The 24,590-nt window shown below is 28.1% G+C and overlaps 1 protein-coding gene across 2 annotated transcripts; it reads left to right on the forward strand.

Annotated features, from left to right (window-relative positions):
- The first annotated feature begins 16,287 nt into the window (after positions 1-16,287).
- Positions 16,288-21,517, forward strand: LOC7490212 (uncharacterized). Of its 2 annotated transcripts, XR_008059729.1 has the most exons (9): positions 16,288-17,082; positions 18,167-18,690; positions 18,813-18,885; positions 19,308-19,385; positions 19,460-19,523; positions 20,408-20,495; positions 20,856-20,940; positions 21,107-21,270; positions 21,323-21,517. XR_008059729.1 is itself a non-coding variant. In XM_002310528.4 (8 exons), the coding sequence occupies exons 1-8, from the start codon at positions 16,954-16,956 to the stop codon at positions 21,188-21,190; spliced, it is 1,125 nt and encodes a 374-aa protein (XP_002310564.4). In that variant the 5' UTR covers positions 16,288-16,953; the 3' UTR covers positions 21,191-21,517. The 2 variants fall into 2 exon arrangements, 1 of the variants encoding a protein (XP_002310564.4); XM_002310528.4 differs by having other exon boundaries at positions 21,107-21,517.
- Positions 21,518-24,590: the final 3,073 nt, after the last annotated feature.

Below are 24,590 nucleotides of genomic sequence, written 5' to 3' on the forward strand. Positions count from 1 at the left end.
AAAAAATTAAAGATTCAAAATGTGACATCAACTGAGATTAATAAGTTAGTTTATTTTAATTAAAAAAATTATTTTTAAAAAACATCAGAATACATTTGAAATTAAAGAGAGCACGAAATTTAAAAAAACAAATCAGGTCAGGACAACAAACACAGAAAAAGATAACATAGGAAAAAATTAAGTTTGGAAAGAACGTATTTTTAAAAAATTAAATTTTTTTTTGTTAATAATTAAAAATTTTTATGTTTTAAATCGTTTTGATATGTTTATTTTAAAAATAATTTTTAAAAAATAAAAAAATATTATTTTAATATATTTTAATATAAAAAACATTTTAAAAAATAATAACAACACAGTGCAGTGCAGAGAAGTTATCTGAAAAACAACAATGAAGAGAACATGGATGGAGTTACTATTTCTGAGCAAGGACAATAACGTAAAACCTCTTTATCAATTTCGCCCCAAACAAAAAACTGCTTGCAATTTCGTCCTAAATATATTTTGTGTAATACAAGATGTATTCCTTTTGTCCAATCACCTCAGGTGATATTGTATTGTATTTTTCGGTGAGCAAATGGAAGTGAAGGGAAATATTAATAACTCAATAAAAAGGAGGGTTAGACATTTGGTCACATAACCCAGGAAAAAAATAGGTTTTTCTTTATCCCATTTTATTTGTCTCGACACCATTAATATAGGTGAGACTATCACCATATTATTAACCTATGGTAAAAATTATTGTTATTTCACTGTAACAATTAACAATAAAATGTTTTGATTTTTAATATTATTTTTTAATATTAGATTTAATGGGTATTGAACTTCATAATTTATTTCAATTTATTTTTTATATAGTTATTTTAATCTTATAACTCGAGTTTGACAAGTTAATTCATGTTGACTTGAATCATTTTTTTAATTGATTTATTTCTTAACTTCATCCTTTAACATTGGGTTGATTGGAAATTTTGCTTCATGTTTTTTTTAATTTTCTTTCTATGGAGTTATCACGGTCTTATGACTCAGATTGCGAGTTTTACAGGTTGGCTCGGGTTTTCTTAGGTCTTTTTTAAATGATTTTTTTTCAATATCATCCTTTAATATTGGGTTGATTGAGAATTTAACTTCATGTTCTTTTTGTTTTTTTCTATAGAGTTATCCCGGTCTCATGATCCGATTTTGGCAAGTTATCCCGGGTTGACTCGAGATATTTTTTTGTTTTTTTCAATTTAATCCATTAACAATTAGGTTGATTGGGAATTATACTTCACCTTTTTTTTATGGGATTATCACGATCTCATGACCCAAGTTGTGGGTTAGCCTGATTGTCTTGAGTTTTTTTTTATCATTTTTCTAACTTATTTCTTTTCAATTTTATTATTCAATATTGGATTGATTTATTTTGGTTTGTTTTTTATGAGATTATCCAGGCCTCATAACTTAAGTTACGGGTTTGGTTGGTTAACTCGGAAGGTTTTTTCATGTTCTTTTTTTAATTGATTTTTTTTTCAATTTCATCCTTTGACATTGGGTTGATTGAGAATTGAGCTTCATAATTTATTTCAATTTTTCTTCTATCCGGTTATCCCGGTCTCATTAATAAGATTTGATATGTTAACTTAGGTTGACACGATTCATTTTTTAATTTTATTTTATTTTTAATTTCATCATTTAATATTAGATTGATCAAGAATTAAATTTTATATATTTTTTTATTGTTTTTTACAGGGTTATGAGGGTCATACCTAGGTTCGATATTTAGCAGGTTAATTTGAGTTAATCCAATTAAATCCGAGTCGATCCAAGTAAATACAAATAGATATCGTAGTAGTATTAGTTAATAGAAATCATTGGTGATTGAAATTACCATAAAAATTAATCTTAAAATATTCAAAAACAAATCTCCAAAAATCATCATTGTTCCTTATTATATAAATAAATTTATATTTTAAAAAGATATTTTGATTTGGATGATTTCCATTACAACTTAAACAGGTCATAAATTATTATTATTATTATTATTATTAGATTTTCAATAACAATGGATATTTAGAATTAGCTTGCAAATCAATCAAGATTAAATTTATTATGCGGATAATTTTAAGATATACTTTTATATTAGTCTAGTATATCAAAGAATTGCATATACTAATTTCAAAACTCAAATTATATATAAAAAAAAAAAACAGAGAAAATTATATATTTAACTATTAGACTAACCTCTAAATATTTATGAGTTTTGGATGCAATATTGTTAAATTGAAATATTTATGAGTTTTGGATTTGAATTGAGAAAGCTTAGATGTGTACGGACTACTGATTTAAAATTATTCGTTGTGTTTGAAGCGGAACGTGAAACACAAATGGCCAAATTATCCACCATTAGATTGTTATCCAGTTGTCGTACTGAATTTGGGCCTGTGGACCCTACCATGACATAAACATGGCAGAATTGACGGGCGGTGGGGCATTAAAAACCATACGGTGTCTGGTCTTCACCGACCTCGTTTATGTCCTCAGCTACTTGTTTTCGAGGTTTTTTATTTTTTAACTAGCAAAACCTAAAAACATCAGAGAGAAATTTAAAAAACCATACACTGTATATGTGTCATTGTATAAAGCGGGTTATGATAGTCAATTCATGGTTCTGTCTTGAAAAAACTCTTTATAAACTGTTTTTTTAGGGATAAAATGTTTTTTTTTTGTTGATTTGAATTCTTGGTTTTGTCTTGAAAAATTAACTAAAAAAACCGAACCGTGAAAAAAATCGAATAAACCAATTAGAATTTTTAAAAAACCGACCGGTTGGGTTTTATGAGTCTAAAACAGAAAAAACCGAACCGAAACCGAAAAAACCGGAAAAAACAGAGTCAAATCGGGAAAAACCGAGCCAAATAGAGCCAAACCGGAAAAAATCGAGCCGATCGGTTTGAACCAATTTTTTTCCAAATAACTGAACCAAAACCGATCGGTTTGAATCAGTTTCAATTTTAAAAAAAAAAACAATTTTTATTTTTTTTTATAAAAATCAAATTAAACTAAAAATAATCATCCTTAATTTCTGATATTGTGTGAAATTGTATGGCTTTACTTAGCTTTTTATTTAGTTACTAGAGATATTTATAAATGTTGATAAAACTTATCTTTTAAATTATTTTATAGAAAAACAAATTCTTATATTATGATATTGATGCAGAAATTGATAACAAGCAGTGTCATATAAGAAGAGGAAGAAATGTCTATTGAATTAGAAAAGTGGTGCATTCTTTGCATAGAAAAACTTAATCGGCGCTGGTGCAACACTAACATCTGGGGAATAAAGCAATATTGAGGTGTGTGCCGAGCATGGATATACTAGTAAAAGATGGCGAAGAAAGGCTGTGTTGCACTGACTACTAGGAAAACACTATATATATCAAGGTTGTCAATTCTGTTTTGGTAGGTGTTTTGTTTTTTCAATTGGAACGGAATATTTCAGTTTCGGAGTGTTTCGGCGTGCCGTTTCGGGGTTGTACTGTTCATATATATATATATATATATATATATATATATATATATATATATATATATATATTCAACAAACATAATTCAAATTCAAGATAAATTAATTATAAATTATGCAATACAAACACAATGCCAAACAAATATAATTTCAAAATTTAAAATATTTCTAAATAGTCAAGATTAAATAGATCTTTAACTTAAAGTAATTCAACTTAAACAAAATATCAAAATATTATGAAAGTAAAATGTTTTAACACAAATATTTTAAATATAAAGTTAGGTCAATGTTATTAAGGCTAATGGAATCTAAAGCATCCCTTGTTTTGCTCAAATTCCTACAAAGTATAAACATGAAAAAAACAACATGAATATAAACCATATATATTAGTGATAAATCTAATTTTAAAAAATTAATATCCTTATTAATGAAAATAATAATAATAATTTTCAATGTTATTATTAATATCATTGTTATAGAAAATAGTAATAAAAAAGAGCTTTTTATAATTGAGTGGTTTAATTAATTAAATTGAATAAGATTCAATTTGATTCAATGGCTTTTCAAGAGCGGAACGGAACATGTGGAATGGAACCGGAACGTTCCGGACGGAATTTAGCCGAAAAATCCGGAACGGACCAAGATTTAAAATGAGATGAAATTTGTTCCGTTTTATTTCGTTTTTTGAATTGGTATGGAATGTTTCGGCCATTCCGGGCGGAACGGAATGGAATTGACAACCTTGATATATATATATATATATTAATTTTATTTTATTAACGTGAATATTTGAACCAACTTATACGTATTTTAATTAATTCCACGGTTCCTGAAATTAACAATTATATAAATCTCTAGTAACCCTAAAGTTTATTAGACTCGAATTGGTGATTTTTAGAAAAAACAAATTTAGAATCTGACCAGTTGAGTTACACCCTTCCCTTCGTAATTAAAACAAATGTCTTTGAACTTGTCATTATTAGTAGCTGAGACTTTTTTATGGTATTGTATCGAGGCTCAAATAATTTTTCAGAATTGAATAAAGAGGAAAAGAACGAGGCAGTCCATCTTGGAGCGTGAAGGTGATTATTATTTTTTTATTGGTGGATTTTTATGTACCATCAAATATATAGTTTTAATATTATTATAAGAAAAATAATATTATAGACACATGATAATATGATAGCATGACAGCTAGTAGAAAGTTTCCTCCATCCTTTAGGAGGAAACTTCATGGAAAGAGAGTTCCTTGTATAGAACCCTAATTTCACTTTCCACGTAATTTCCTGATATTATACTTCATGGACACATTAACATTTTATTCTTTTTTAATTTTATAATTTCAAGTACTTTTATAAACATAAAAGAAATGATATGGACACCATTTACGTTTTTTAAAACTAGATTTATCCCTCTAAAAATTGAATATTTTCCTTTAACTAAGAAATAATATCGTTGACTAATTTTTTAAAATAAAACCAAACAGAAAAAAACTTCCTAAAAAATAAATGGATGAAATTGCTCGGTGAAATTCTAAAAAAATAGAAAATGTGTTCAAAGATGGTCGTTGTTCAAGAAGGAAATAAAGGGGAAGGGAATGACGGCAAGAGTCATATAATTAATAATTGTTAAATGTGATAACCTAATAGTTAAAAAAAGTTTACTCTATTTCTTGATTTTTTTAATTTTGGGATGTTCACTAAAGAGAAATTTTTAAAATTCTCTTAATGCACCCTAATGACGTCGAAGGTGAATTCTTAGGAAATATGGTGAAAAGTGTAGCTTCAGTTGCTTTTCAAAATATTTTTTACTTAAAAATATATTAAAATGATATTTTTTTTATTTTTTAAAAATTATTTTTAAAATTAGTGCATCAAAATGATCTAAAAACATAAAAAAAAATATTAATTTAAAACAAAGAAAAAAATAAAAAAAAATTAAATATTTCAAAAATGTTTTTGAAACGCAAAAACAAATAGAGTCACACCTAAACTAGTTTGAAGATATCATTATTTATTTTAATTAAAGAGTTGAAACATTATAATATCATAGATATTGAGTGTGTTTTAAATTGCTCAAGAAAAAACAAGGCAATTTAAAATTTGTTGAGTAACGAAAAGATTATTAAGAAGGTTATTGAAAATAATAAAGAAGATGAAGTTCAAAATGGTAGTTTTTTTTATTTTTTTAATTAATGTGAATGGTCGGAACAGTTTGTGTGTATTTTAACTAATTTTATAGGTCCTGAAATTAATAACTATATAAATTTATAATGGTCATCATATTAGTAATAATAGAACTTGAATCTAAAACTATATATAAAAAAAAAAAATTAATCTCAAGTTATCATGATGTACCATATAGTTAATATCACTGGGCCATCATATCACTTGGCCATCTAGTTCAAATAGTTCAAAATAATAGTTTTGTACTTGGAGATGGTCTTACAGTGAGATATTAATTTTATGAGCAAACAAGTAATATTGGAGTGTATTTTACAAGATCCTTCAGAGTGAGTTGTGGGTATAATTTTGATATATATATAAAATATTATTTTATATGTCAAGTGGGATCTATATGTTTTTTTATAAAAATATATTATCTTCTAATTATTACTTTTTCTCATTTTGCATATTTTCGAGGGAGCCTAATTCATTGAAGAAGGGAGACAGAATAATTGAATCTCTGTTTGATTCAGTACGAAATGTACTGAAAAGCTCAATAATCGAAGTTTTACTTTTAACTTTCACGGTGGTTAGGGCTCCCTATCGCGAGTACCATGTGATTAATATTCACCGCTCAATGGTGATTATAGTGTCAGGGAACGCTCGTGTTCTTTAAAATTTTATTAAAATTTTTATTTTTTTAAATTATTTTAATATTTCAATCTTAAAAATAATTTTTTAAAAATAAAAAAATTATTATTTTAAAATATTTCTAAATTAAAAGTATTTTAAACCACAACCAATACTACAATTTCAAATAGACATTAAATTGTTTGGATTATAATCTAAAATACATGGTATGCTTACTTCACTTCAACTTGTAAAGATTTTAGACAAAAAAATCTATGAGTTTGATATTTATATTTAAATATATTAAAGATAGCATTCAAATCTTTATCAATATTTTAAAAAATAACAATAGCCTAAGGCTATTCAAGCCAATGACAATTAAAGAAAAAAAATTAAATAAGATAATATTTAACTCTATCTAGATCATAAAAAATCAAAGTCAAACTTTACTCAAGTTCAGAACTTGAAAAATATAACATGAAGTTAATACTTTATAAACAAGTGAGATCTCATAAAATACATAACAAAAAAAATGATTTTCAAATTATGATTCCAATAATAATAAAAAACCAAGGCTAGTAATTATAGGATTGGAGTTTAAATCACTTAATTAAATATAAGTTGATAGTAATAGAATTTTCTTGTAAGGGATGTCCGATGATGATAGAAAAAAAAAGGAAAAAAAAAGATTAACAAAAGAAATTTTTTTATCATGGGATGTATGGTAATGATAGAAAGAAAATGAAAAAAACAAAAAGTTTATGAAAAGAAAGTAAATAAAGATTAAAATAAATTAATGGTCGGCTGGCAATAACAAGCCATTATATTATATTTCAATAAGGCAAAAAATATTAAAGAACATAATATAAAAAGATTGCTTGCTCTATTACTATGTTAAAAATAAAAAAAAAAAACTTTAATTGATAGGATGTGTAATTACAATCAATCAACCAATTAAAAAGTATATATAAAAATGCAATCAAGCAATTATGAAAATAAATTACAAAATTTTTGATTTCGTCATTTGATGTGGCACTTGATTTTCTTCATACTAGTAATTATATTAATTAGATTACAATCCAAAATATAATGCCTTGATTTTATTTTCTCCATGATTTTTATCCCATTATCTCAAGAAACAAAACATCTTGATTTCTTTTTTTGATGAATCATAATCCTCTGTTAATATATAAAACATACCAAATAATACCAATGCCATTATAAAAAAAAAGGTTTATTGAAGAAGAAAATAACAAGAGAAAACATTCATTTAAAAAACATAAATACTATTCACAATTACATTACAAATTTTTTTTAAAAGGCCCTGACATGTCGTTGCACACCAAGATACATGTTGCGGCGGATTGAAATAATAAAATAACTATTTTACCATTCTCAAACAAAATCAAATAACTAGCTATTGAATGGTAACATAGTCTTTTTACCATGGTCCTTTGGTCATTAACATATTAAGTGATGACAAATCGGTCTTTTTTTTTTTTTTACGGTAAAATGACTTAGACATCCTTAAAAGCAAAAATTATTAAATGCCGTATTAGAGCTTTTTAGTCTTTTTATTTTTTTAAACATAATAAAATGATTGAATGAGTTTTAAGAGAAAAAATTGCTAAACTTGCATTAAGAGGCGTTTTCATCTTTTTCATTTTTTTTTTATTATTATTATCAAGTTGACTTAGAAGTAATTTGGTATTTTATAAATATAAAATATTATTTCAAAAATAAAAGTGGCTTGTGCGTGGAAAGTATACTCCAGCTATTGGGAGATGTTTGCGTTCTTCGGGTGGTGTATGCGGCGTCTCCTAAAGAGTAAACACCGTTATTTAGTTTGCTTGAAAGTTAATTTTCAATGTTTTATTTAAAAAATTTATATGGGTTATTCAGTCTCATGACCGGGTTGTGAAAGAAGAAGAAGGTGCACGATCATGATTTCTGGAATAGGAGATTTATTTGACTAAAAATTTAAGAAATAACTAATGCTAACCACAAAGAAGAAACTGTCACGTATTGATCAATGTGAATTTCTCTTACCATAAGTGGTTGGATATTTTTGCTCGAATTAAAAAAAAAGCTACGCCGGGATTAATTTTAAAAGCTGAAAAGGCTAATTATTCACCTACAAGACCCAATAATTAAAATTTAAAAAATTATAGAAGATTTCATGAAAATATATCATCCAGTGTATATTAAGAGTGTGTTAACACTGTTTGTTTAAAATTTTAAATATTTATTTTTGTTTAAAATTAATTTTTTAAATTATTTTAATATATTAATATTAAAAATAAATTTTAAAAAATAACTCCAAACACAATATTCAACAATTTCTCAAACCTTTTAGCATTGGCCAGGTGCTTCACTATTCCAAGGGAAGCAAAAGTTAATCATGCATAATTTAGACACCGTTTGATATTGTGTTTGTAACTGCGTTTCATCAAATTTTGAAAATTTTTTTTTTGCTAAAATTAAGTGCGGTTTGTACTCTTTGGATCGTTTTGATGTGTTGATGTCAAAAATGATTTTTAAAAAATAAAAAAACATTATTGACATATATTTCAGTACGAAAAACTATTTGAAAAGCACCTGCAACCATACTGAAAAACACGACTCTAGCCCTGATATTAAATAACTTTCAATGTTAGCTTGGTAGCTTCCGAAGACTTTCAATGCTGCCCTTTATCATTAACAGCTTATGAAAACTACTGGCAGCCGCTGGGTCAGTGGGGACTAAAATGAGGCATAGAGTATTTGACCCACAAATTAATAGCTTGGAAAAAATGAGGAATAAAGTATTTGACCCACAAATAAAAAACAATAAACAAAACAAGAAAGTAATAAAGCGTTGGGCCAGTGGACTAAAATGCTTATGCAAAATCTGTAAAATCATTATATTTTTTTTAGATTTTTTTACATTAATATATTAAAATCATTCAGAAACACCTAACAAATATTAATTTAATGTTTTTTCAAAAGAAAATAAATTTAAAAATATTTTAAAAAGAAAATTGTAACGAAAAAATCAAACAATCTATTGGCAAGCTGGAGTCTTGAATTATTTTTAGGAATTTCTTAAGTTTGTATTATTAGTGATTACATGCTCGGGAGGCGGGAGTACAAGAAGAAGAGAGTCAATGGGCTAGAAGAAACCGTGATGGGCTTATTGTAGCAAACGAAGTTTGAAGCTTTTACTTTGCTAGTTGAAAACAATTTGAGCCCTTTGACCATAAGAAAGAGCAAAAACAACATGGGCCATAGGAACGCCTTGGGCCGGTGGGCTAAAATCCACTTGCGCACCTTGGGCTTTGCTTTAAATATAAGTGATGGTCAACCATGTACAAAGGCTCGTTAGTCAAAAAAAAAAAAACTTCTGGTAAAATCCAACTTAACTTCCCAAACTATTAGGAGAGAAAAATTAACCATAGAGGCTGTCATTATAGCCTCATCAGGTCTGTTTTCAACCTGTCAAAAGAGTCATCATAACCATCTGTTTTCAACGGAGGTAGTAAATTGTTTTTACCTGATAGTTTGAGGGTCTAAAATCAGAAAAGAAAAAGGTTAGAGATTAAATTGAATTTAACAAGAAGTTAGGGTCTTTTGAGCAATTAGCTGATTATAAAACTTTAAATACCAAGGTTTGTTTGAATGGTTTCCACATATTGATAAGCATCTAGGCATCAGCTTTGCCCGGTGCCTAGGTTGACAATTTCAACTCTCATTTCATGATTAACTATGCTTAGCCATTATAGTTTTAGAAGTATTACATTATAGTCCTTATAAGTTAAAGGTCTCCATGTTAACCCAAGGGGTTGGTCTAGTGGCATTTAGCTCGGGGCTTGGGGATTTGCTTTCTCCATGTCTCAAGTTCGAATCCCCTACCATCAAATCTCTTGGGGTCGCGAGTTGCACGGTAAGAGTTGTGTGAATGTTGGTTTTGGACTGGAAGGACTCAGTCTAACACGTGAAAGCTGATTTAAAATACCCCGTATTTTTTTTTAAAAAAAAATTTAATGTTAAATTGATAGTTTCCAATAAGAATAAATGTTGTCTTCACCACTAGATAGGTTATGTATACTACTGTTAGAAAGTCTATAGGCTTAGAGAAAAACACACTTATTATGGTAACCAAAGTTTTATTAGTTATAGTGTCTAATAGCTCATGGCAGCTTTCAAATTTATTTATTTTAATTATATGATAAATAAAATAAATATTTGTAAGAAAAGATATGAAGAAAAAATGTATTTTTTAGTCAATATTATTTTTCTTATCCATGTATTTTTTTTATTTTGACAATTATATATATATTTTTTATATTAACAACATGGTTTATTGAATAAAAAGTAATGCCAATTAAAGAAATTCTTAAAAATTCCAAAGATTTTAATTAAAGAGGAAAATATATATCTTTTTAATTTAAAACTCTCTTTCTTTATGCATGTATTTATTTTTTCTTAAAAATAAACATGTTTTTTTAATCGAAAACATTGTTTTTAAAATAAAACTTATTATAATTGTGAAAGCAAGTTTCAATAAATTTTTTTTTTTAAAAAAATCATGAATAGACTATTTTTATGCATTTGTATGAAATAATATTTAAGAAAAATAAATTTGAGAAAAATATATAAAAAATTCACAATAAAATAGATATTTTTTCTCATTGAATATCAATGAATAAGTTTTTTTTTAAAAAAAAACTTTGAATATTAGGTTAATACATAATTATTCATAAAAGTAATTGTTAATATTACCATAAAAATCTCTAATCTTCTTTAAAACTATGGCATAATTAGATAATTGCTTAAATACCCATTTAATAAAATTGAGAATTTTATTCTAAAATTAAAAAAATATAAAGAGTCATTTAACAAAAAGACTAGGCGTGTCTAGTTTTGAAATGACAGGCCTGCACGCTTGGTCTAAGTGGAAAAGGCTAAGTAAGCATGGCCTAAAAAGGTTATGCCTGGATGTCTAGTTTTTTTAAAAAAACCAAAAAAAACAAAAAAGAATAGAGAAGATATTGTCCTCGTTTTCTTTTAAATAAAATGGACGTGTCACAAATATGGGCACATGAAATGTCATTTTTTTGTTTAAATTTTGGTCACCTCTAATTGATAGAAAGTCAAAGTCGGAGTGTTGAGACTTTAAAGTCCAAATTTCAACCTGTTTAAACTTAAAAACACCTCAAATACGCTAACGCTATAAAGTCATTCTGATATAAGCGCGTCTAAAGGGTCTAATAGTTTTGAATATTCAATTATGGATCTGCCATAACTACATTACTTAGAAAGCTTAATATATTCGTTTATCTCATTTATGGATTAGTGATACAAAGTTAAGCCTAAAAAATTCTAATCATGCTCAAATTAGGCCAAAAGGTTTTATAGCCCTAGTTTTATAGAAATTTAGTTGGCTATATAACGTAGCTGAGTTTGGAAAGACCTTCAAATTAAACTTGAAAGATCTTGTTTTAGTTATTTTTTTATTTTTCTTTTTATTTCTAGATTTGTAGCTTAATTTTGGATTTTATATTGTTTTTGTATTTGATTTGGGATTTTAATTTTTTTGTCAGGTAAAAGTCAATTTTGATTTTTTTGACCTATTTAAGAAGTTATAAACCTTTTTAAGAGACAACTTTATTAGAGATAAATATTTAGTGATAAAATACAAATCAGTTCTCTAGTTATTTATTTAGACCTTTTAGATAAGATTGTTTTTCTTTGTACTTGTTTTCTTCTTGTTCAGTTTGGCAGTGTTACATTTCATCCTCAAAACACTTTCTAATTGCTTTAAAACCCTAAAATCAAACCAAATTAAAAGATAATTCATGAGATTTGCATTACCTTTTTTGGCATGGTCAAGGAGAAAAACTAGCTCCAAAGTTCCCCTCTCGAAGATGATCCCATGTAAACTAAGATTATTTTTTTTGTGATTAAAATATGGTTGGTCTAAACCTTTGTCTCTTTTTTTTTTCCAACAATTTTCACTCTTATTTCTCAGAACTTACGGACTAAAACATGATGAAAATAAAATCTTAGGATAGAAATGAAAATGGTAAAATTATAAGGACCAAACTTGTAAAAATGAAAACTTAAAGGACTAGAATGAACTTTTCTATTAAAATATTGTAATAATCCATGGTGTTTTATGATGAAAGCTATAGTCAATGAGAAACATAACAAATCCCATGCATTTTAGTTTATAGTATGATGCATTTTAGTATGCCACACTTATAAAAATCTTTCCTCTTTTCCCCCTTAATAATATAACATATTTGATATTGTTTTAAAGAATAATTTTTGTTTATCACTGGAAAATTTCCCTTAAAATATTCTTTTTCCTAATGAGTTTTGTCATATAGAACATCTCGATGAGCTAAATATAAAAAATTAAAAACAAATCACTAATTAGTTTTATGGTTACCAGATTCCTAAAGGATTTTTAAGGGTTAATTATGTTAAAAAAAAATAAAAAGCATTCTAAGATATGTTATTCCTTGTTTATATTCTAAAATATAAATCTTGAATTAACTTTGTTAAAGGAAAAAAATCTTCAATTAATTCTTTCCTCATTGATTTTGCCATTATAAATAGAGGGAAGCAACCCTTGGCTTTTCCTCCTTAAAATTAACCGACAGCCAAACACTCCTCAACAATCTCACTCAGCCAGAGACTAGCCCTCCACCACGTTAGCGACAACCTCTCCCTCGTCAACGCCACCATAGTTTTTGCTCACCACACAGGCACGATCTGACTCGAGAACCATAACAAACCCAATTGTTTCTCTCTTCAACTGACCAGCCGAGAACACCTCCTCTAACCCAGCCACCACAATAATCAACTCATTGACCCGAAGCATTCCTCAATTAAATTACAACCCCAAGACTAGCTTTTAGCCTCTATAGCAATGACAATATCCAACCGATGAGAGAGAAACAAAACTAAGAGAGAAAAGTCATGATAAAGAAGAAGAAGAAATAGACAAGAGAAAATGAAACTGAAATGCTCTTATGATTCCTTTTCTCTTTTGCAGGTAACGTTGAAGCTCGCCACCATCAGGGAAATTACGAGGGAGGAAAGGCGCTTCAGATCCACTAGGTTACTTCCTTTCAGCAATGATGATGCATGGTTCCACGCGCTGGCAGTGGAAATGTTGTGTGGAATCCATGCCCCGTTTAGTAGCTTTAGGAATTGTTTGGAAATGTGGTTTAATTTGTATTTTTTAAACTCTTAATTTTTTTTATTTAAAATTAATATTTTTAAATCGTTATGATATATTAATATTAAAAATAAAAATAATATTATTTTTATATATTTTTATATAAAAAATATTTTAAAAAATAACTAAACAAGTAATTAGTGAAAGCTGAATTTTTTTGTGGGTTAGTATTTTTTTTTTGTCATGTATTAGATAAATAGTTAAAACAAAAGGATAAAAAAATATTAAATGTTTTAACCAAACTTTAAAAAGAAAAGAAAAGAAAATTTCTTTGCATATTTTTATATTTTTTAAAACACAATGTTTAGCATAAAAAAACAAACTTTTTTTTTTCGTGTTTTAACATTGAAAAAAATTAAAAATTCTTGTGTTTTTGGCCAATGTAAAAAAATTATTTTTGTTGCATTTATTTTTAGACTTAATAAATTTATTATCAAGTCCATTAAAAACTTGGCTAAAATAAAATGGTTCATTGAGCACACATACCTAACAAAAAAAAACCTTTTATTTGAAAATAAAAAATGATAATGATTTTCAATTGATAATTGGTATTTTTTTAAAAGAAAAGGGGTTAAGGTCTTTATTTTTCCATGCATGTGGGCTCAAAGCATAACTTTACCACTCTTCTGAGCTTAAAATCCTTTTTCATCAAATATAGATTTAATTTTGAGATTTTTAGTTTTCTCAAATTACTATATTGTAATTTTATTTTTCTCATTTTCCTCATATTTTTTCAAATCAAATCCACAAATCTAGAGCTGTCACAACACCCGCCATAATGCTACACTTGTTTTGAGGTTGGTCATCTCTTAATAAAACTTCTTTTTATTTGTAATAGTTTTGAGGTTAATCGTTTCTTGATGACATTTGTTTTGTCTTTTATGTTGCTTTGAGGGTAGTCATTTCTCTGCAAGATCGTTTTATTTTGAAAAACAATAGTTTTCTTTTTCTTTTATTTACAAACTAACTATACAAAGTTAAAAAAAAAAAAAATTCAATGACTTTATGTTGTAAGTATTATGAAGAGGGGGCTAACTCATTTTTTACCCCTGATTTTTTTATGTGTTTTTAAAAATTATATTTTTGCTCCAATTTAATTTTTGATATTTCATTTATTTTTTATCATGATGATGATAAAAAAAAAGAGTTTAATGAGTGAAATAAGAAAAAAAAAAAAGAGAACAAGAGACTAAAAAATAATAATAAGAGATTACATAAAAGAGAAAATAAATAAATAGAAGGTTCAAGTAAAATTAAAAAATTATTGAAAGTGTGTGTGTAAAAGAGGAAATTTAATTAATTAAGAATCTGTTTTAAGAATTAGACAATATAATTGCTTATCATTTTTTTTTCTACTTTAGTTTTTCCACTTTTGTAGAGGGTCCCAAATAGTTAAATAGAGGATGAGGGAAAAGAAAAAAGAAAAAAGAAAAAAGAAAAAGAAAGAAAGAGGATACGCATAGATATTAAAAAGAGAAACGCTTGTAAAATAAACAAGCGAAATCCCTAGTACAAGGAAGTAAAAAAACACAGGAGTCCAATTTATCCAACAACAACCATTTTTCGGTGTCGGATCTCTTACCATAGTGGGAGGTGGTCGCCACCTTCTGTGCCATAAGAAAGAAGAGGGAGTCTTGCACAATGCATGGTGGTCCACGCGCCTCCTTGGGCTAATGAAGCATGGAATGGAGCTCTGAAAGAAGACATGTCAATTTGTGCGTGAGCAACACATGCTGGGGCTGTTTCTTTCTTTCTTTCTTTTTTCCAGCACTTTTCGTCTCATTTGATCTAATCCTGACGAATCGTTATTGGCAATTTTAATCCAATATATGGAATATTTGTTGATGGAATAATTTTGTGATTTGTTTCGTGAATTTTTGAATTATAAACATGTATTAATATAGATATTGTTTTAAATAAATTCATGATTTCTTTTTTATTTTTTATTATGTTAGCTTATATTAATTAGATTTATTAAAATATTTGTGGTTATTTATGGTGATTAAGTTTGGTAAAATAATTAAATTTAGATGGGTTAATATAAATTAGATAATTAAAGGAAATTAATCAAAACCCATGTTTTCGTTAATTATTATTTTGAATTTTACTTGCATAATAATAAAAAAAAAAGATGAGGATTAAATTTGGTTGTCAAATCAAAACTATCCTAGAAATTAAATACATGTATTTAGTTTAGACAAAATATTGACATGTATGCATAATAGATCCTTTTATTATAAAGTCAAACAATAATGCAATTTATTTTAGATTGGATTCTCGAGGATGATTTTTGTCTTTTCTTTAATATAATAAGCTCTTTACATAACAATCTTTCAAGACTAGTTAGAGTTTTAATAATTATAAAATTAATTAGTGATTTATTTTTTTATTTTTATTCTTTTGACATCATAAAATAGCCACAACCAAATATAATCCAACATAGAAAATCAAATATAATTTTTTAATTTACTTGATTCTTCAATTTATTTTTTTCATTACTCAGGTCCCTTTTCCTTATTTGCTTGCTATTTGCTCTCTAATTTTTTTTTATTCTTCAATTTTTTTATTAAAATAAAATAAATAAAAATGCTAATAAAAAAATAATGAAAATTGACTGAATTTCATGGATTATTTAGGGACCCATTGCTCCTGGTTCCTAAAAAAACTTAGAAACAAAATTTATATATTTTTGTACTTGAAGATAGATACAACTTGACATATATAAATATTTCCCCTCTTCTTTCTTGTTGAAAAAAAATAAGTGATTGGCCTCGCAAACCAGTGATTCTGAATTTGTCTTCAAGCAGGGAAGTGGATAGCGGAGTCGCCCGGTAAAGTCTCTTTTCTAGCCTCTGTACAAAGAACAACTCGGTCCTTTTGGCAAAAGCTTCAACACGATTGATTGTATGAGCTATTCATTTTGTAAAATTAAATTAAAAAGTCCATAAATGACTGGGATCGAACGTAGACCAGCACCTTATCCATTGGGTCATGGAGTCTTCTGTTTACTGTTTCCTTAAGATTTTTATATAAAAATATATAGAGAGGTTAAAAAGTGAAATACGTGGGTCTCAAAAGCAGGGGTGTTGTTGCATCATCATTTTTTTAGCAAGAAAATCTAAAGACAAGACTTTGAACATACTCTTCTCCCCTCCTCCGGTCGGTAGAATAGAACCCTTCTTCCCCTCCTTCAACCTACCTCTAGGTATCGAAAAGCAGAAAACAAGGCTTTTTTCTATGAGCGTATCTGCTGCTGAACCCAGAAAGGAAACAAGAACTGGGATGCCATGGCCATGGGAATATGAAAGGAAAGATATCTGCAAACAGAATCTCTTTTAGTACACTATCTGTGTAGTTTTTGGTCTTTTTTTTTTTGGGGAAAAGAAATCCGTTCTACCAATTTTTAGTGTTTTAAAGAAAAAGGGAGCATGGGAAAGCAACAAAAGTCGTTAAGGAGCAAAGCAGTCCACTTCGTGTCTGATCTCACCACTGTCATCCTTAATCCTATCTCTGATAAACCCTCCAAGCATCCCACTCCTCTTCCTCATCCTCCTCCTGTAAGTCCATCTCTCTCTCTTGATGTTTTTTCTTTTCTTTTCATGTTTTGGGGTTAAAGGTTGAGACTTTATCATCATGTTGCCTTTTTCTGGATAATTGGATGAATACCCACTTCTAATTTTATGATGGGTAGGAAGATTTTAATTTGTTTTTGTTATTAGGACTTTGGTATTTGATCTTATAAATCTGTTTTCTTTTCTTCTTTTTGTTTGTTCTGTTCATTGGTTATTAATTTTCAAGAATGAATGTAACTAGAATATTTTTTGCTAGAATTTTGATCATGGAAAGCTCAATGCATTTGACCATTGGGGTTGACTTAATAGGTTTATGAAATTAACTGTCTGTTTTGTTCTTGCCTTTTTTGTAAACAAAAGAGGAAAGGACCTTCATTGGAAATCAAAATGAAAAATGATCCAAATGCTATAAATCAAGACTGAAATGAGCTCCATGGTAGATGGTTGATAATCTTATCCAAGTAGATATTGGTGTTTTTTTTACTGTGTTCAGCAGCTTAATATGACAATGTTAAGTTCGAAACTCTTCAAGGTTGTCTATGTTGTAATCATTTTCCTATTGGGTTGGATTGATATTTCCAAGAATTACCGTGATTGGACTATTTTTAGCTAGAATCTTGATCGTGAAACTTTAATGTGTTTCTCTACTGTGGTTTCTTATGGGATTTAGGGGAATCAGTGTCTGTTTCTTCTTGTGTTTTTTTAGTTGACAAAACAAAAAAGGAACTTCATTGAAAATTAAAATGTGACTAATGTTAGAAACCATGACAAAAATGAACCTGATGATGCATAACTGACACTCTTTAAGTCTTATCCGAACAAGTATTTGATAACATAGCAATGTTATGTTTGGAATCTCGAACAAGTAATTGATAACATAGCAAAAAAGGAACTTCATTGAAAATTAAAATGCAACTGATGTCACAAATCATGACTAAAAGGAACCTGATGATGGATAGCTGACACTCTTTAAGTCTTATCCGAACAAGTATTTGATAACATAGCAATGTTATGTTTGGAATCTCAAAAGTTTGCTGAAGTTGTAATTACTCACTTATTGTTTTGACAGGAAGATGTCAGTGAGTCAAAAAGGAGTCAGCTAGAGTTCGTTACTGAAGAGGATACAGGGCACTTAGTTGAGGAGCCTGATACTTCTTCGTTTACTGCGTTCTTATACTCTTTGTTATCGTCCTCAGAGTCTGGAAATAATCCAAAATTGGATGAGCAAAATGATCATTCAGCACAAATGGGTGACCAGCTATCAGAGAATGTAGCAAAAGAGAGTGGCACAAAAAAGGGGTTATTTTCAAGGGGCAAACAAACTCTAAGAGCTGTTTACCAAGCTACAAGAATTGGTGGAAATCGGAGCCAAGAAAGCAAGGGTAATTCAGACTTGAAAAATGTTGATGAGAATGATGATTTTGGTGGGCTTGAGGTGAAGATGCCGAGGCAGAACATGAAAGAGCCTGTTGCTTTGGGAGATCTTCCAGGCATATCTGAACCTTCATTGCTTCTTTCAGAGAAAGAAAGAAGCACCCTTTATGTTTCCCTTCCAGCACTTGTTCAAGGGAGGAAATGGTTATTGCTCTACAGGTACAGGAGTACAGATTTTAAATATACAATTGATTTTAAAATATATATAGTCATGTGATTGATAGCTAGGTAATAAATGGCAGTCTTTCCTTGACTTTCTCTTTCCATGGAGTTCTTTGTAGTACATGGAGGCACGGGATATCTCTTTCAACCTTGTATAGAAGAAGCATGCTTTGGTCTGGACATAGCTTGCTGGTAATGCTAATTTACTTTTGGCTAAGGACAATACGTTTTGTATTTATTTAATTTAGATTTGTCTCCTGAAGGTTATTTTGCAAGTGGAAACCCCCCCCCCCCCAACCACACACATGCATGTATATGAATCATTACCAAAATTGAATTCACATTTGGGAGTAATTATATCGTACTGTTACCTTGCTCATAATTCTTATTGTGAAATAGCTGAAAAAAGTTGATGAGACGAACTTTCCCACAGGAAACCTCTCCTGTGAGTGCGGTATCCAAGAGGATGTGGTTAATCTGTATTGTTTAGTCCAAAGTTGAATTACTGGATCTGTCCCATTGATTATGAGCTTTGCGCATTAGTCATAAGCCATGCATACGGGCTTTCGAACTGGAGTTGCTCCACATGTCTTACCATGCTAATTTTCTTTCAGGTTGTTGGAGATCGCAAGGGGGCAGTATTTGGTGGCTTGGTTGAAGCTCCGCTAAGGCCAACCAACAAGAAATATCAGGTAGATACAAACTTATGAATTCATATAGAAAACACTTTCTTTTATGTGTTGTGTTGACCATGAAGTTTGAACAGGGAACGAATAGTACATTTGTTTTCACAAATAAACCTGGTCATCCTGTTATATTCCGTCCTACAGGTATTTCCTTCTCAGATTTATAGGTGAAAACTCTTTATTCTAATTAACTGTCTTACTATTGTAAACATCTGGCTTTTTTTGTTGGCGTGCCAAAACATTATTCCTTGCATGCACTTGCTTACCTTATGGATGTTGTTCTAGCATCAGCATGCAAATATGTCATGTGGGAATGGGTAAAAAAGTGTTCATCAAACTGATATTGTTTGCAGGAATTACAATAAAATTGGTTTGAAAGAAGCTTATACATACTTGTTAAATGAAAAATAGTTTCTTATTCTGCTGGTGCCTTTTGTCTTGCTAAATAAATTTTGCTTTACAGAATTTGCAACTTTGAGGACAAAAACTGCATTACGTATAGTGCATTTCATGTTAATTAGCTTTTGGATGAAGTAAACACAGCGTACTGCTGCAAGCTAATGCTACACATCTCTTACTCTTAACTTGTTAGATCTTCATGGCCATGAGAACACTGAACTTATTACTTGCAACATAAAATTTACTGGTCCTTCAATACAAGGACATCCAACATGTTAAAACTCCTTTTCTTCCCAAATTTTGTTCTCGGTATCTCTCTTAAAACTCCTGAAGATAGAATTTTTGGAAACTTATGTTTGAACCATGTATGTCAATCACAAGATCAAGTCAAATTGCATGATGCCAAGAAAACTACAGTTAAATAGGAACTCAATAAATTTCTGAAACGGAGAGTGGAAACTTAGTTGAAGAATGAAAAAGCCTACAGCATGAGGGTACATATGCACATGCATGGCCATCCCAGAAAGGTGTTTTCTCAGAAGTCTACCGGACTTCAGTTTATCATCTATTTAAAACCTATTTCTGTTTTTGCTAAATCTGTCTGTGCACTAACAGCTATGTTAAAGCAGGTGCTAATCGTTATTTCACTTTGTGCTCCACTGACTTTCTTGCAATTGGTGGAGGTGGCCGCTTTGCACTCTACATGGACAGTGATCTGTGAGCACCAACCTTTACTTCTCTGTTATATATGTATTTATTCTGCAACTATGTGTGATGTGAATTTTATGTCTGTTTCCTAGAATAAAATTCAGGTAGTGTTTAGTTATTGTTTTAGCATAGAAAAGACGGAGACTGTGGGGATAGGGGAGACATGTCCCCTCTTCCTGTTTTGAAGGGACAAAAAATCACTTCAAAACTTTCCAAGAAAATTGTTTTTACATCTTCTTTTGTCTTTTTAACCAAACATATTTTGTTTATTTCTGTTTCTTTTAAATTTGTCCTTTTTGTTTTGAGACACTACCTTTACACGTGATTATATAATGGATCTAATTTTTTTTTTTCATGTTCAATGCAAAGATTAAATGGATCAAGTTCGGTCTCGGAAACCTATGGGAACCCTTGTCTTGCACACACAGAAGACTTTGAAGTTAAGGAAGTTGAGGTATGCATGGAGCCTCTACCCTTCTCTCTCTCTCTCTCTCTCACACACACACACACACACGAAGCAAGCCATTTCCTGTGGTTCATCAGCTCTATAGTGTCAAATTCCTTTTGGGATGGTTACAAAATAACTGACAGAAGTCGCATTTTCTCCTTCCATATTGCAGTTGTGGGGCTTTGTATATGGTTCAAAGTATGAGGAAATACTTGCTTTAAGCAGAACTGAGTCTCCTGGGATTTGTCGGTTTTGAACGTTCAAGAATGGGACAGAGCTCATTCATTATGACGTGGATCAAGTGGTTTGTTTGACACTACTGAATGATGCTGAATGCCAATCCATTGCACATCTCAAATGGAAGTCGGTACATGTAAAGAATCATTTACCATCAACCTTTGTACACGGATGTTCAACCTTTAAACCAAGAGTGCTTTTTAAAGTTTTCACTATCCAGTTTTTTGATGTAAGCTGGATTTGACAGTAATGACTGATAATACAACATAGAAGAACACGTATGGCACTGCTAATTGTAGATCAAAGTTTGTAAATATATTAGATTAGTGAGATATTTAGTTTATCATTATAATGTATATTAAATAAAAGATGTTCAACCAAAAATTAAAGTTTATATATATTTAAAATTATAAGCAAACATATTTAACATAAATATAATAAAAAGAATTTTAGCATATTAAATATATAATTAAACTTGCATATTAATTGGTAATAAAAAATGTAAATGTTTAAATTAAAACAAAAAAAATATTTATTAGTTGAAGCATGTAAAAATAATGAAATTCTTGTTATTAATGAATTTTTTATTTGCTTCTTATAATCAAGTCTCGAGTAGAAGATATGATATAATTTATAAATAAATAATAGTTCATAATATTTATAAATAAATATTGTCTTCACAATAAGAAGAAAAAAAACTTGTAATAAAACAACTTAATAAATAAAAATAATAAAACCAAGCAATATAAAAATCAATATTCATTCCCTTTTAACTTAGAGTTTATACATGCTTAAAATCCATCCAAAAGCATAATTTATGACAAATATATTTAACATAAATATAATAAACAAAATTTTAGCAAATATATTTAACATAAATATTTAATTATATAATTAAACTTGCAATTGATATTAACTAGTAATAAAAAATATCTATGTTTAAATTAAAATAAAAAAGGTATTTATTAGTTGAAGCGCTTAAAAGTAATGAAATTCTTATTGTTATTATGATGAATTTTTTGTTTGCTTCTCACAATCAAGTCTTGAATAGAAAGAGTAGAAGATATGATATAATCTATAAAAAAAAATAGCTAATAATATTTATAAATAAATATTGACTCTATAATAAGCAAAAAATAAAACTTGTAATAAAGCAACTTAATAAATAAAAATAATTAAACTGTGCAAGATAAAAATCAATATTCATTTCCTTTCTTGGGTTTCAATTTTTATTATTTCACTTATAAATTGTATTGTATACAAAAATAGTATTGTATGAGTAATACTTTTACCAAGTAAGTTTACAAGAAATATTGGAGGGATCACAAATAGTCCTGAATAAAACTCAATTTTCTTAGACAAAACTTCATAAATTATAACTATTTATTGTACTAACTTTTTATATATGTGAACAATAACATATGTGTGAACAAAATCGACTAGATAACTATGATCGAACTAGCAAAATAGCATGAAATATCATAAACAAATTAATAATTCACTTATTGAAAAATATAAATCAATAAAATATATGACATGCATCAAAACATCCAAAATAAAAGAAAGATAATTTTAAAAAATAAACTAAAACTTTAGAACAAAGATATATATCAACCTTTTAAAATTAAACAAAAGAGAAGAAGAGAAATCATAACAAACCAAAAGGTTATAGATCAAAGCATATAGAAAAAAAATTAAATCTATATGTGAGAATATAAAAAATTAAAAGAAGTTAAATTATAACTTAAATTTCAAAGATGCTAAAAACCTATTTCATAATTAATATATATTATTATTTTCATTATTTGTTTTCACAAGATAAACTAAACAAAGTCAAATATAAAAATAAAGCCTTAAAACTATAGATTAAAGTTTGTAAACATATTAGACTAGTGAGCAAAGATATTTAGTTTATTATCAAAAATGTATGCTAAATAAAAAGATGTCTAACAAAAGCCTAGAGTTTATACATGTTTAAAACTATAAGCATACCAAAGCGTAACTCATTGTAAACATGCTTTCGATATAAATATAATAAAAATAATTATAACATGCATACTAATTGTTAGAGAATAGTATAAATCATATCTTGGGACCTCACCTAATAGGTTAAACTTTTAGGTTAAGATGATTATTTGACATGATATCAGAGCTTTGATGACCACGTGGTCAAGAGTTCGAATCTCATCACCCTATTTATTTGATAAAAATCAAGCACAAGGTAATGTGGGTCTGTGCAAGTTTCAAGCTCAAATGGCTTTCACTTGAGGGGGTGTGTTAGAGAATAATATAAATCATATTTTGGGACCTCACTTAATAGTTTAAACTTTTAGGTAAATTAAATTAAAGCTCAAATGGCTTTCACTTGATATAATTATTTGACACTAAGCATATAATTAAACTTGTAATTGATATTAATTCAAAGTTCTAGCATGCATACTGCTAATAAAAAATATCTATATTTAAAAATCATAATTGCAACACATCTATTACAAGCTTTAGCGCTTCAATTAAGAGTATGTTTGGTATTATAGTAATGATTATCTTTTAAAGTGTTTTTTTATTTGAAAATACATTAAAATACTATTTTTTTTTAATTTTTTAAAATTTATTTTAATATCAGTACATCAAAAAAATATGAAAAAACTAAGAAAAAAATTAATTTAAAGCTAAGAAAAAAATAAAAAATAAAATTTTTTTTTAAAAACATTTTTGAAATACAAAAATAAACTAGCTATATACTTTCATCATATTTTATAAAATCTTTTCAACAAGCATGCAACTCTTAACACAAATAAGACCAAACGTGGCCACAAATTAATTACAAATGCAACATGCTATCCGATTTTTGTTATTACAAGTATCACCATTATTTGATTAAGTTTGATTCCTCACACTATATTGTGAGATGGAGTTTTTTTTTTCTCAACAAAAAAAAAAGTACCATTAATAAATTTTTTATTTATATATGTATATAATAAAATAAATTGAGAATTATATATACCAATAAATAATTATAAATTTGTTGGTTACAACTTAAGATTAAGTTGGGAAGGTAAGATAAAAATGTTATTTTTAAAAAAGAAAAAAGAAGTTGAATATTTGTTTAAATTTAAAATTGAATCCCAAAGTTTTAATTGGTTTCAATCAATAAAATTAAAATTTATCTTGTCAAATTGAGTATTAACGCACCGTCAAAACTTATTCTTAATATTGTGAGAGTCTATATAAAACCAGCCTAAAGAAAACGTCAAACATAATTACAAATCAACTTAATATGAAAATATTAAATTGAAAATAAAAAAATCAAGTGAAAAAACATTATGGATAATTATTGTAATCCATACTAGATTGTGTTTTTCTTCTATGTTACATTTCCATAATTTTTTTTAATATTTATTCCATCTTGTGTTGTTGCC

This window comes from Populus trichocarpa, chromosome 7, assembly GCF_000002775.5.
Source record: "Populus trichocarpa isolate Nisqually-1 chromosome 7, P.trichocarpa_v4.1, whole genome shotgun sequence".
NCBI lineage: Eukaryota > Viridiplantae > Streptophyta > Magnoliopsida > Malpighiales > Salicaceae > Populus > Populus trichocarpa.